General features: G+C 39.1%; 2 protein-coding genes and 1 pseudogene across 2 annotated transcripts; 1 reads left to right on the top strand and 2 right to left on the bottom strand.

The window, feature by feature from the left end:
• Positions 1-653: 653 nt before the first annotated feature.
• LOC137575634 (juvenile hormone esterase-like) lies at positions 654-2919 on the bottom strand. Its single transcript, XM_068288273.1, has 6 exons — positions 2673-2919; positions 2466-2609; positions 2257-2407; positions 1464-2203; positions 1102-1400; positions 654-1038 (listed from the first exon to the last, which is right to left on the bottom strand). The coding sequence occupies exons 1-6, from the start codon at positions 2877-2879 to the stop codon at positions 846-848; spliced, it is 1734 nt and encodes a 577-aa protein (XP_068144374.1). The 5' UTR covers positions 2880-2919; the 3' UTR covers positions 654-845.
• A 2105-nt stretch (positions 2920-5024) lies between these two features.
• LOC137575463 (juvenile hormone esterase-like) lies at positions 5025-7219 on the bottom strand (annotated as a pseudogene).
• LOC137575462 (uncharacterized) lies at positions 7218-13420 on the top strand. Its single transcript, XM_068288042.1, has 3 exons — positions 7218-7300; positions 11690-12064; positions 12130-13420. The coding sequence occupies exons 1-3, from the start codon at positions 7218-7220 to the stop codon at positions 13418-13420; spliced, it is 1749 nt and encodes a 582-aa protein (XP_068144143.1).
• The last annotated feature ends 288 nt before the right edge of the window (positions 13421-13708 follow it).

Here is a 13708-nt window from a genome sequence, read left to right as displayed (position 1 = left end):
CGTCTGTCTCTGGTGGATAGCAGTCGATCCATGTTGTGCTTGCACCCAGATTTCAAAATATCTTTTGTCTTGTCAATCTTGAATCGATGATCTGACTATAGGTGCTTGCTATGTTTATTCAAGACCCTAATACTCTTCGGAACGCCATGCCTTTTAACTTCACCCGGTTCGGACCACTATATCATATAGCTCCCCTACAAAAGCCAAAGTCACGAACAGTGACTTTTCTTAATAACTTCGTTATTTTCAGAGCTATTAGAGAGTTTATTACGCCTATAAGCGACTGTGCCAAGATCGGGGGACTATATCATATAGCTCCCATAGGAACGATCGGTCGACTTTGATCAATATCTTCGTTATTTCCTATGATCGCAAACTTATGAAGGCTTATGCCTTTTTAGATAAAACGTTCTTCCCCATTGATGGCTAATAGGTATGGCTAATTGACGCGGTCGAAGTTAGTCCCGGCCCTCTGGTTTTTATATTGCGTTTTACTCTTTAGTTCAGTTTTTATCACTGAGCCCAGAACCGGGAGAACTATTGCATTTTAAAAGGAGGTCTATTTCAATCGAGTGTTAATTGAGAAAATATGTGTATTTATTTTAGTCAGCACTTTGGGACAAATTAAGATGACCATTAGATTATACGTCGGGATGAATGCGGCCTCCTTTTAGCTAGTTAAAGCCACAGAGCTAAAACAAATCGCCAACAGAAACACTTGCAAGGGTATACAAAATTCGGCCGAGGTTGCCCTTTGATTTCTTATCTGCTGCGTTACATAAGAAAGAAAAGCTATAGGTTTTATCAATAGAGTTTATTAAACTTGCTTCACAGTGTACACTGTCTTAAGCTCTTTCGTCCAATAACTCTTGCCATAATCTAATTCTCCTAGTTGGAAATTCGGTATTTACGCGCAATTCAAATCCACTTGGATTGTACTTATCGTTCACGAATTCATGATATTCACATATTCCGTCGGGCTGTGATTCTAAAAGACCTGCATCGCAATATTTCATCGGCGGGGCATCGACCATATAGCTTCAAGGAAAAAGGCATTAAGTAGAAGATCATTTGCTTTTGCAGGTATATTTAGAAACTCACCCGTTGCTGGCAAAATTGACGAAGTACCTCACAAACCATTCGATTACTTTGGCGTCTCTGGAATCCTTGGGAAAGTCGGGAAATAAAATGGGACTACGGAACAAGTATATCAAATCATCGCAATGAACAACTCCATATATTCCGGTCACATTCGCTTGGGTATAAAGTGAGGCATAGCTATACGGGCCCTTGTAGTTAAACCGGTACATGTATACGGGAAACCTGTTCGACGGCCTATTAGCGACATACCATCTGATGGCGTCATAGAGAGAATGCTTGAAACCTCTGTCGGTGACCACCTAGTGAAATTCGATACTAGAATGAAATCACAGACATACATAAATGAGTTTGTTCCCACTTACGTCCATGAAGCCTTGCCGGGTCCTAGTGTTTATGTGATTAACATTTTGAAGGTACTCAAATACGACACTATCTGTTTTATCCCTTGTCGTTCGTGGACTAAACCATGTGGGCCACTCCAATAAGGCTTCGAATAATTGCTCAAATCGGTCATTAAATTGACGAAGTAATGTGTCATTATGTATGATATTGACAACACGTACAGCTCCTTCATCGGGGACGGTTCCGATAAGCCAAGGTCGTTTTTGATATTCATGTCTTTTTATCAGCACCTCTGGCAAAGCAGTTAGAAACGCGCCCTCTCCTGGAGGCTCTACGACCGCACGGAAGTTGGTTAGGGGATCCACATCCCAATATTTAAGGCCATCGCCGGCATTGATTAGTTTTATAACATCGAGTTTCCTTAGGGCTTCAGTAATTTCGGATGTAAGTAGAAGGTCTGCATGGTCGATTCCACATAGTTCCGCAAGTTTTCGAGCTTGTTCCTCAGGGTGGTTGTTAATGGCGAAAGGAACGTTCGCCGTGCCACTCATGCTTATCACTCTTTGGAAGAGATTGTTAGAGAGGGGACTTAATAAATGCATATGGGTGGAAACGCCTCCAGCACTCTGACCAAAGATGGTCACCTTGTTCCTATTGCCACCAAAAGAGGCTATATTATATCGGACCCAACGTAATGCCAAGTTCTGATCTTTAAGACCAAAGTTACCAGGCATGTCGCTATGTCCAGTGGACAGAAAACCTAAGGCAATATACGTTAATTAAAAAAACAAATAGGTTTTTGTAACAACGTACCCAAAGGTCCCAGTCTATAAGCCATTGTAACCAAGATTACCTCCTGCGTGTCCATAAAATACTCTGGTCCAGTTATATAAGGACCAGCTGAACCACTGAAGAAACCACCGCCGTGTATATAAACCATTACGGGTAAGGTATCCGAACGAACCTGCAAAACAAGGACACATTCATTGTCTGTTGACGTTGAGGAATTCTTGAAGACTCACTTCTGGTCTGTAGACATTTAAGTGGAGACAATCCTCTTCGCCGTATATTATCGGAGTAGGTAACAGATAATTCTTTTGTATGCAATCCATTTTGGCCATAGTAGCGTTATAAGTGCCCTTCCATTTCGGTTTATCCTGGGGATTCTAGAATTAAAGCAACAAAAGTTCAAGCATTACAAGTCATTGTACTTTGGTAAAAATATTCACCTTGAATCTTAGCGGTCCTATAGGTGGCTTGGCATAGGGTATGCCCATAAAAGCTTGAAAACTTTGCGTTTGATAGCCATTCATATGAGTGCCCCTGATGCAACCGACTCTTGGAGGGCACACAACCAATGGGTCATGATTGTCGAACGCCGAGACAAACGTAACGTAGACACAGATGCAAGCCACATACAAATGTGACTTAAACATGACTAATTTAGTAATAAAAAACAATCCAATTTTCAACCTATAGATGGGACAACTTCTCTTATGGGGACAACTTCTCGTATGGGGATCGACACTATGTCTATGTCGGTTAATAAAACACTTTCGCCTTTTATCCCTAAACTAACCAACTAAACTGTTGGTTAAGCCGTTAAATTTGCAATTCGTCACAAAGTTATACAATTCAAATTAATGCAAATTTTGCAGTTATGTAAATTCATAAATTTCTCAACTCAACTTCTAGATAATTCGACCCTCGATTCTATCACGACGAAAATATCACTAAAATAATTTCCTATATTTTCTTTTGATTGTAGTGCAGTGTGAATCATTTCAATCCTTAGAAGGAGTTTTACAGCTTTAGTTCTAAGTTCATTCGTCTCAAATCTAATTCAATTAACACGCTTCATTTTGTTGCCTTTCTATTTTACGGCTTTTACTTTTTTATGGTTTAATAGTTTTAATATTTTCAATAGTATTTGTGTGGGTGCTTATTGATTATGTAAGTATGTACATTCGATATTTAAAACAATAAACTTGATGTCAATAGGTTTATAGGTTTCTTCTCTCAGCTTTGAGTATAGATCGTAACTTATTCCGATCAGGTGCATAATATTTGGGGATCTATTTCCAACTGTCTCCAAGATAAAGTTGGTGTTCCAGGTGATCCAGCAGACGGACATAGCCAAGGCGAAACGCTGTATTTTTCATTAAAATGGTATTATTATATGAATTTATTTTTAAATTTAAGAACTACAATTCGAATGATGAAACAAACACTTGTAAATGAATTATTCATGGACTCATCGTGTACCATACAAAATCGACATGAACGAATTGCATATAGACCGTTCTTTGCTGAACTCAGATTGTTACACTAAAGTCAAAAGGTATTTATTGAGATGAATTTCAGCCACAGAACCATAAACAAACCCTAAAATCGTGGTCCATATTTCATTCGTACCACATTTTAGAATGGTTGTCGATGACATCAAAATTGTGTGTGAAATGTTTGTTCTTATAACTGTGTGAACGGACGAATACCCCGAATTGCGCCCAAATAAGTATGCTATATAGAATGCAACAACAAAATTTAGTCATATTGATATCATCGTCGCCCTGAAGCAGACAAGTCATTTGCATTGGCTAAAGACCCTTTGATTAGTCCTTAAATTTCGTGGTTCTACTGTTTTCTCTGGCAAGGTGAAGTCTGTCAGATCTGAATTCCAAATACCAATTTGAGTGGTGTGATCTGCTTTACCCTTTTGTAGGCTTCTCTGTGATTTGATGAATGCTTATGTGGGTTGAGCAATTATTGGCGTTTTTTCCAATTGTCCAAGTAGTCAATTAGTATATCCAGATTCTCTCTTCTTATGAGTCCAACCAGCTGGGATATATCAGTGTCGGGTTCTGTTCTAAATGTTAAGCAAAATTGTTTAAATAAGTTCATGAAAATGGAGTTTTATTAAAATATAAAATATAATGATAAAAACCTTCTTGGAAATTTCCTTATCGGACTACAGGGTCCGTCAAATTGCTGTCGATCTCTTTTTCTTACAACTTAACTTACTGGCTTGCTTGCAATCGTATCTTACCTCCTTAAAAGGAGGTCATCTAGATCCATTGCAGATGACGTCAAGGTATGTTTTTCCCATAATTATCCTTTTTTTTTTCAACGTCCTTTCAGTCGTTCCTAGCTCAGTACTCTATTGCGTCTGATCCCTTGGATCTGATCAATCGTCATATATCATCAATTGTTAACAGAAAATCTGATCGTCTTTGCTTCAAAGTATTTTGTGACCCCAATGGAACTTAGTTAGCTCCCCAGTGTGGGACCCACACTTCCTGAAGTTCAAGGCGACCTTTCGCCTTCCCTCTTATTAATCTCTCTTCACTTTACAGCCGAAGACTTGTATTTGTTATACTCTTTCTTCGTAAACTAATCAAAGGTAACATTAGCTCGTCTGAATTAAATCTAGACTAAGAAGCTTTTCAAGATACATATTTGCTCATTTTTGAGCAACTTTTTTACTTTTACTCTCTTCATTTTTTCTTAGCTCTCTACCCTACAGAAATCTACAACAAAGCCGCAGAGAATACTCATCTTACCTTGTGCAAATAAAACTCCAGTTTAAGCCTATTTATTTTGTATTTAATCATTGATTTATAAATTAAATTCTAAATGCAAAGTATGCTTGCGATATCAAGAGACATTCAAATGTAGGTAGAAATATTTTCTTACATAAGTTTCAGTTCAGTCATGTCGCCTAATTCAAAAACCTTCTTTCTGGAAACTGCTGCGATTTACAAATCGCTCGCTTCTTGGAGTTTTTTACACTCTTTGGTCCAATAACTTTTGCCACATGTTAACTCTTTCAGTTGGAAATTTGGAACTCACTCTCAGGTTGAAGCCACTTGGGTTGAACTTATCGTTCACAAATTCATGATAGTCACAAATGCCGTTGGGCCGTGATTTTAGAACTGACGTAGTGCATTCTCCGAGTGGCGGAGCATTGACAGCATATCTACAACAAAATGAGTATTAAATATCATAATCACTTGCGTTTGCAATATTACGACAACTCACCCGTTTTTGGCAAAATTAACAAAGTACCTCACAAACCATTCGATTACCTTGGCCTCTTTGGAATACCTAGGAAAGTCGGGAAACAAAAGGGGACTACGGAACAAATATATCAAATCATCGCAATGAACAACTCCATATTTTCCGGTCACATTTGCTTGGGTATAAAGCGAGGCAAAGCTAATAGGACCTTTGTAGTTGAAGCTGTACATGAATATAGGAAACTGGACTCTCATCTTGTTTGCAGCATACCATCTGATGGTGTTATAGAGAGGATGCTTGAAACCTCTGTCGGTGATCACCTAGTGAGAAGGAAACTGGGATGAAACCACAAGCAGAAATAAGTTGGCTTACACTTACGTCCAAAAATCCAGATCTTGTTCTATCGTTTAGGTCATAAATACCAGATAGGTATTCAAGAACGACACTATCTGTTTTATCCTTTGACTGCAATGGACTTAACTTACGGGGCCATTCTAATAACGCTTGAAACAAATATTCGAGTCGGTCATTAAACTGACTACGTAATGTGGCATTTTCCATTATATTGACAACACGAACGGCTCCTTCTTCGGGGACGGTTCCAATAAGCCATGGACGTTTCTGGTATTCATTTTTTCTCATCAGCAGACTTGGCTTAGTAGTTAGGAACGCATCCTTTCCTGGCGGCTCCACTACCGGACGGAAGTTGGTTAGGGGATCCACATCCCAATATTTAAGGCCATCGCCAGCATTTATTAGTTTCATTGCGTCAACTTCTCTTAGAAGCGTAGCTAGCTTAAACACAGGCATTCTGAATGCATTCAAAATAAAGGCTCGACTAGCAACTTTTCGAGCTTGTTTCAAAGGATTTTTGGTAATGGCAAAAGGAACATTCGCCGTGCCACTCATGCTAATCACTCTTTGGAAGAGATTGTTAGAGAGGGGACTTAATAAGTGCATATGGGTGGCAACGCCCCCGCACTCTGACCAAAGATGGTCACCTGGTTTTTATCGCCCCCAAACGAGTTAATATTATTGCGGACCCAACGTAATGCCAAGTTCTGATCCTTAAGACCATAATTACCAGGCATTTCTTTAGTGCCAGTGGACAGGAAGCCTAAGAAAATGGAAGTTTATTAAAAAATTAAAATATGTAAGTTCGAGAAGCAACATACCAAAAGGTCCTAACCTATAAGCCATTGTAACCAAGATTACCTCCTGCGTGTCCATAAAATACTCCGGTCCAGTTATATAAGGACCAGCTGAACCACTGAAGAAACCACCGCCGTGTATATAAACCATTACGGGTAAAATATCCGATCGAACCTGAAAAACAAGGACACATTGATTTTCTATTGACGTTTGAGAATTCTTGAAGACTCACTTCTGGCCTATAGACATTTAAGTAGAGACAATCCTCTTCACCGAATATTATCGGAGTAGGTAATAGATAATTCTTTTGTAAGCAATCATTTTTGGGCACTGTAGCGTTATAGGTGTTTTCCCATCTATCTTTTGCTTGGGGGCTCTAAAGTGAGAGTAAACAAATTTAATGCATATCCTGATAACAATCGCTTGATAAATGCTTGAATACAAGAATAACGTTTATAGGGATGATCTTTCTATTTTGGTAAGATTTTTATTTTTGAAGCCAAATAGTTTTATTGATACTCACCTTGAATCTTAGAAGCCCAACCGGTGGCTTGGCATAGGGTATGCCCAAGAAAGCCTCAAATAATGGAGTTTGATAGCCTTTCATGGTAGTGCCCCTGATGCATCCAACTTTTGGTGGACACACAAGTAATGGGTCCTCGTCGTCCAGCCCCGCGACGAATGCAACGTAGACACAGATTGAAACCACGAACAAATGTGATTTAAACATGACTAATTTAAAAAAAGCGATCCAATTTCGATCCTATAGATGGGACAACTTCTCGTATGGGGATCGACACTATGTCTATGTCGGTTAATAAAACACTTTGGTCTTTTATCCCTAAACTAACCAACTAAACTGTTGGTTAAGCCGTTTAATTTGCAATTCGTCACAAAGTTATACAATTCACATTAATGCAAAATTTGCAGTTATGTAAATTCATAAATTTCTCAACTCAACTTCTAGATAATTCGCCCCTCGATTGTCATGAAAATATCACTAAAATGATTTTCAATATTTTGTTTTCATTGTAGTGCAGTGGGAATCCTTTCATTCTTTATAAGGAGTTATACAGCTTTAGTTTTAAGTACATTCGTCTCAAATCTAATTCAATTTATTCGCTTCATTTTCTTGATTTTTCTATTTAACGGTATTTAAGTGGTTTTGGCTTACAATTAGAAGATTTCTTATTTTTGTGGTATCTTTGTAGGTACTTAATAATTATGTAAGGACAAACAATCTGAAAAATTTCGCGACTCTTAAGAAGTTTGGTCAAATATAAATTTACAAGCTTTTTGTAACCCAAAGACTTATAGAGTATCGTCACCTCTTTGTTTAAATAATAGAAGAATTCGTATAACTTGGCTATTTCGGATGCAAATATTTATAACACTTGGTAAACCGAACATGAATGTATAACAAATACTAATAAGGAAATTTGTTTGTGGTAATTTTTATTTATAAAAGTACAATACCTAAAATAAGTATTTTGATAAGAAAACTTCTGAGTTTAGGCTATCGTGCCGTTCGCAATAAAAAGAAATGTCCTGCTAACAGATCCCAGTACAGTTTGTTTGAAAACACTTTGCTCACCGAAAAACTTATATTTTTGATCTTTAGACTCAATGGTAATAGGTTTTATTAATAATTCTTGAATTATTTCAATTGTGTGCGTTTTTCGTTTTTATTATACATTAACAAAAATTCTAAAATAGTTTAAAAAAAATATCGATGTAGCTAACTTCGGCTGTGCCAAAGTCTATCTACCCTTGCAGACCTTGGCCATCTTTTTCTATAACTCAATTCATCAGTGCACAGACAAAACCTTCCAAATATCATTTCCATTTCTTGTTCTTCTTCTTCCTTATTCCCTTTTACATGCAATGCTGGCAGCGCTGCCGGCAGCGTTTGAACAGAGCCGATTTATATTGACTGTATGTTGTGTTCTATTTATCCGATCTGTTTGAAATTTCGGGATCTGACGCTCTATATATAAAACCATCACATAAGTAAATTTCATGGAGATATTCCAATTTCTTCATTATTGTTTCTTGTAGAACTATATGATATATTGGTGTGATCCTGACGATTTTCATACTTTATCTGCTCCGGGCTATAAGGAGCTCAAATACCAAGTTTCATCTTGATAGCTTTTAAGATGGCGGTGTAAAGTTGATTTGCACAGACGGACCGACAGGCATGGCTATATCAACTCAGCTTCTCATACTGATCAAGAATATATACATACATATACTTTATGTGGTTGGAAACGTCTCCCTCTATGCGTTACAAACATCTGACCAATTTTATGATACCATTTGCAAGGGGGGATGTTCTTGCGATTTCTACACAGTTTCTCTTAGTTTTTTCATCCCTTCAAAATTTGCGAATAAGTGTAAAACCACAGGAACGAACAGAACAGAACAGAACGGAACGAAAGATGGGCCTTTGTGACAGCTATATAATTTAGTTATCCGCTTTTGATCCAACTCGTCGGACTCATTAATAGGTTTGTATGACCATCACGTCAAAAGGAACGAAATCGGTTATAAAAGTTATTGTTTTCGACCGATCGCTGGGAAAGGGAAAGAGCATGAACAAATGAATTCATCAAACAAAAAAGTTGATAACAATTGCATCAGGTTTTTCATGATATATTATAGAAGAATGTATACACTTTTTCTTAACTTTACCATGCCTTTAAAGTCTGCTAATAAGTGTACTGTATGTGTTACTCTTTCCTCACCTATGGTCTTCAAAGTGGGAAAAACGTTTGAGAGGGTATGTGTGTCTTGTTTTGTCCCACTGCATTTTCGCCATTTGTTTTGTCTTAAACAAATACAATATAATCCGATGTAACTCTTCGTGTTGTAAATTGTGATTCAACTTCTTATCTGTAGCGGGTTGATGGTGTTAGCATTGACCTTGACCTCGACACGTTGTCACTGTTATTGATATTGTTGTTTGACATAATGGCATATTCTTGTTGCCGTTGTTCCTGTTGACTGCATTACGTATACGTCCCGTGGCGTGACATGGAAATGTGAGAGCAATTAAAACGCTATAAATCTCTGGTCATAATTATGTGTACGGGCTAAAGTTGAAGTTATTCGCATTGTAATGGCCGAGCGGTCGAATGATTAGCATATTTTAATGGGGCCTTCGTTACGGCTAGGGTTGGCTTGTTGTTAAAAATAGCCCATGTCCGAAGCCCAAAGGTCATTTGGCATTGTCAAGATTAGTTAACCAAGTTTGCTGGCTTTACTTACTCCATTTTTGCTCTGTTTTGCTTTTTTGCCATGGCAAAGAATTGGGTCACCTCGGCCGACGCCAACATGATTTGCTAGTTTGCCCCGTCTTTGTTCTTGGCTTCTGCTTGTGTCTGTTTCCGTTTCTGATTGAGCAGACACGCACACACACCAGACGAATTTCCCCAGCCAATTCCTCTAAACCCACCCACTCGGCACAGCCAGGAGTAGTCCTATCCGATTGTCAGTGGATTTTGGCAGTCATATCATGCAACACCACACCCTTCTACCTTCTGCCGTCTGCCGTCTGCCTGCCCCTCCCCCTCTCATGCACAATGAATCCTTTTTGGCATTTGTCTGGCCTCTTTCCTTGCCCTTTCATTTACCTTTTCATGTTTTCAGTTATGCATATTTCCTGCCACCTGCAAATTCTTTTTTAAAAACAACTAAACGTAACTGCTAAAGTCCACCATTTACATAATAAAATATGTAAAACCTAGAATAAAAAACGCAAATTGCAGGCCAAATAGCAACAGGTGGCTATTGTGGTCATGCCACAAGAATCGTGCCATAAATTTTCCCAACGAAGGAAAGCAATTTACATGCAGAGAAGTGCATCAATTAAATGCAACCTGAAAAGTTTGTACAATTAAACAAAAAGGATAAAATTAAAAGGATGAACTAAGCAATTTGTTATATTTTCGTAGCATACTTCAGGGAACTACAAACTAACCTAAAACAGACATTGGGTCTTTGTCGACAAAATGGAAAATATATGTTAATGTAGACAAGTATTTTAAATCAAACAATTTGTTAACTTTTCTTTTTGAAAAAATCTACTCAAAGTGTCAAAGGATTTTGGAGTAAAAAGTTATTTCGACCCTACACAGCGCCTTAAAGTCTGTTCTTATTGCCCAATTTTGCCCATTTCCTTTTTATTTGGTAATTCCAGTCCTTCTTAATGTGTGGGTCAATAAATGCAATTTTTGTCCAAATTGTTGGTAAAACGAATTGAATTCACGTTCAAAGTAACTTTTTAGAAATAAATTATCTAGCAAAAGGCAAATTTAAAGGTGATCCGATTGTATATATAAAGAAATCGGAATTCTAGCTTTACTATTGTAGTATATGCCAAAATTAAATCTGGCCCATTGTGCAACCTGGGTCGCAACCTTTGGGCCATCTATGATCTATTGGGCAAAGAATGAGCCACTTCTGACATATGTACATAGAGTATTTTTGGAGATTTCCAATGTCAGTAGACTTAGTAACATGAAACAGAAAAAATAGAAAAACTTTAAGGATCAAACTAACCTCGCCCATATCTACATATATTCCACATAGATCATCATAGAACGTTTTCAGGAATGGATTTGCTTTTCCTACTCGGGAGAATTTTGATTACCTATTGATTGACATCGATTTGATTTCGGCTGCCGCTCTATGAAAATGTTTCCTAAGCCAGACAATTTTCTAATTTGCAGCAATTTTGCTTAGTTTGTTTGCTTGAGCTAGACTGTGTATGTGTGGGTTTGGGCGTGTGTATCCAGCTCCTTGGCAACTTGATGTTGTCTGTATGTGCTGGCACGCCATGGAGCTATGGTCTATGGACTGACTGAAGTCGAATAATTTATAAGGCGCCTACTTGTGGTACGTGCCTCCTCCAACCCTGTTTAACCTAGGCAAATGGAGGGATTCCTGTTTTTTGCTTGGTTAATTTATTTATTTGGTTGTGGTGCCAACGGTGGAAGACGGTTGTTCAGTTTCTGTTGAGGGACTTGGCCTTACAGTCAGAGTCTGTCGTTATTGGACTCTCCTTTACTTGCAGAGCCGAAGGTGATGGCTACAGTTGGAATCGCTCTTTCTCGGAACCTGATCTATCTGCCAATCCAAAGCTAAGTCGTTTCACAATCAAACATCCGCACGAATATATTGCTGTTGATGATCTGAAGTTCTATCGTCGGCGTAACCAGCCCGTCCAGTTGCATACCCGTAGCAATATCTGTCTGTACAATCGGGATGAGCCGTTGACATCATTTGGCTCTCTAAAGTCAGAGTATCGCAGGCATTTCAGCTGCGCAACCCCATCGAGACCCAGATCATTGTTAAGGCGAGCCACATCGCTGCGTTTGGAGGGTTTGATGCAGCTTCTGTCGGAACATCAGGATAAATATCACTGGTTCACTGCAGAGGATTTACAATTGCAAGTTAAATCATTGTTTGTATGTCAAAAGCTGTGAGAATTTGAATTTTTTGTATATTTTGCAGCTCCCGCACTTTTCCCGTACGCAATCCGGAGAATCTGCAGTTGCCACCCAACAACAATATGAAAAACTCGTCGTATCTGGCATATCCCATGCTAGATTCGAGTTCCAAGATATTGCCACGTGAAATGTTTCGCGAGGAGGAGCAGCACAAATCCCATCTGCAGATGAGAGATCAGGCGGCAGCTCGTGAGCAACAGGAGCCACCACCATCGGAGTACAAACGCCAATATGTACAGCAGTTTCCCATCGAGAAGGCCCATTCTATACCACAGATGACAAGCATCAAAATTCAGGGGGAAGCTGATTTTGTGGCTGTTCCCGAATATCAGGATAGCTTTAAAATGTATGCCAACTATTCGAAGAGTGCCCCCATCAAGAAGGATGACAATTTGCGCATCTCTGGCGAACAGCACGAACGAAATGTGCCCGAATATCGTGACAAGTTCATTGACCCACCCAAGGATATGGCCAAAGAGAAATCACTCAAGACAGACGATCATTTGCGGCCACGTGGCGAGTTTAGCAAAGAAATTCCCGAATACTATGAGAGCTTCCGTGATCCCAAAATAACTGAGATGCCTGATAAGGGCAAGCCCCGAGAGCCCTTCCTTCGTCTCCGGGGCAAAATTGAATTCAATCCAGAGTATCGTAACAATTATATTGACTTTCCACGATCCCGTCCAGTTGTAAATAAGCCGGCGTCCACCTTTCGGTTACCTAACTCCAACTCTAACTCCCATTCCCATTCAATCTCCAACTCCGATTCTATGCATAGTCCACGTCAAGTGGATCAGGAACCTGGTAGTTGCCCAAACGTTCCAGCTTCGGAGGTCACTGCCACCCCGGAATACCGAAGAGCCCAATATAATTATCAAATACGAGAGAGACCAACTAAGGAAAGTAGCGATGGAATTCGCAGGAGTTCGGACACAACGCCTCCCCATTCTCAAATGCATCATCAGCAGCACCCACAGGCCACCTATAAACGAAGACCTTCACGACATGCAGCACACCACGCCCCACCTCCGCCTGTTGCCCGTGTTTTCGAGGATCCATCGGCGTCGGTGGGTGCCAAAAAACCCGTGCGTTACGGCAGACGTGCTTCCCTATTGCAAAATGTTAATTGCCGCGAAAACTCGTCCATAATCGAAGGCAATCCCAAATATGCCGTTGGCGGTAGACGTGGGCCCAAACACAACTCGACTAGTCAGCAGGCAACTGGTTCGTTTGTGGTCCTCGAAGATGCTCCATGTAAGCCTTCCAATTGGATGAAGAAAACGTGGTATGATTAGTAGATCTAAGATTAAATCAAGTGCATTATTCATTTTAAGAACTTTAGAAAATAAATCAATTTCTTTTGTCCGTAATATTGTTCTCCAGTTTGAATTCCGCCGTAAGAAGATATGAAACATTTATTTGGGTGTTGTGAGACACTATTTTTGTAGACGTTTTTAAACATTTTTTGTTTAATAATGGAATAATTCTTTGTTTTTGCCCGGATTTCGGAATATTCTAGGAAAAATTTCGGGAATACAGACTAACAACTTTTTCTAACCCCTAAAGTATGCAATGCACCCGTT

The sequence above is a fragment of the Drosophila tropicalis genome, unplaced genomic scaffold (genome assembly GCF_018151085.1).
Source record: "Drosophila tropicalis isolate 14030-0801.00 unplaced genomic scaffold, ASM1815108v1 contig_573, whole genome shotgun sequence".
Classification (NCBI taxonomy): domain Eukaryota; kingdom Metazoa; phylum Arthropoda; class Insecta; order Diptera; family Drosophilidae; genus Drosophila; species Drosophila tropicalis.
This window is presented reverse-complemented; position numbering and strand designations above follow the sequence as displayed.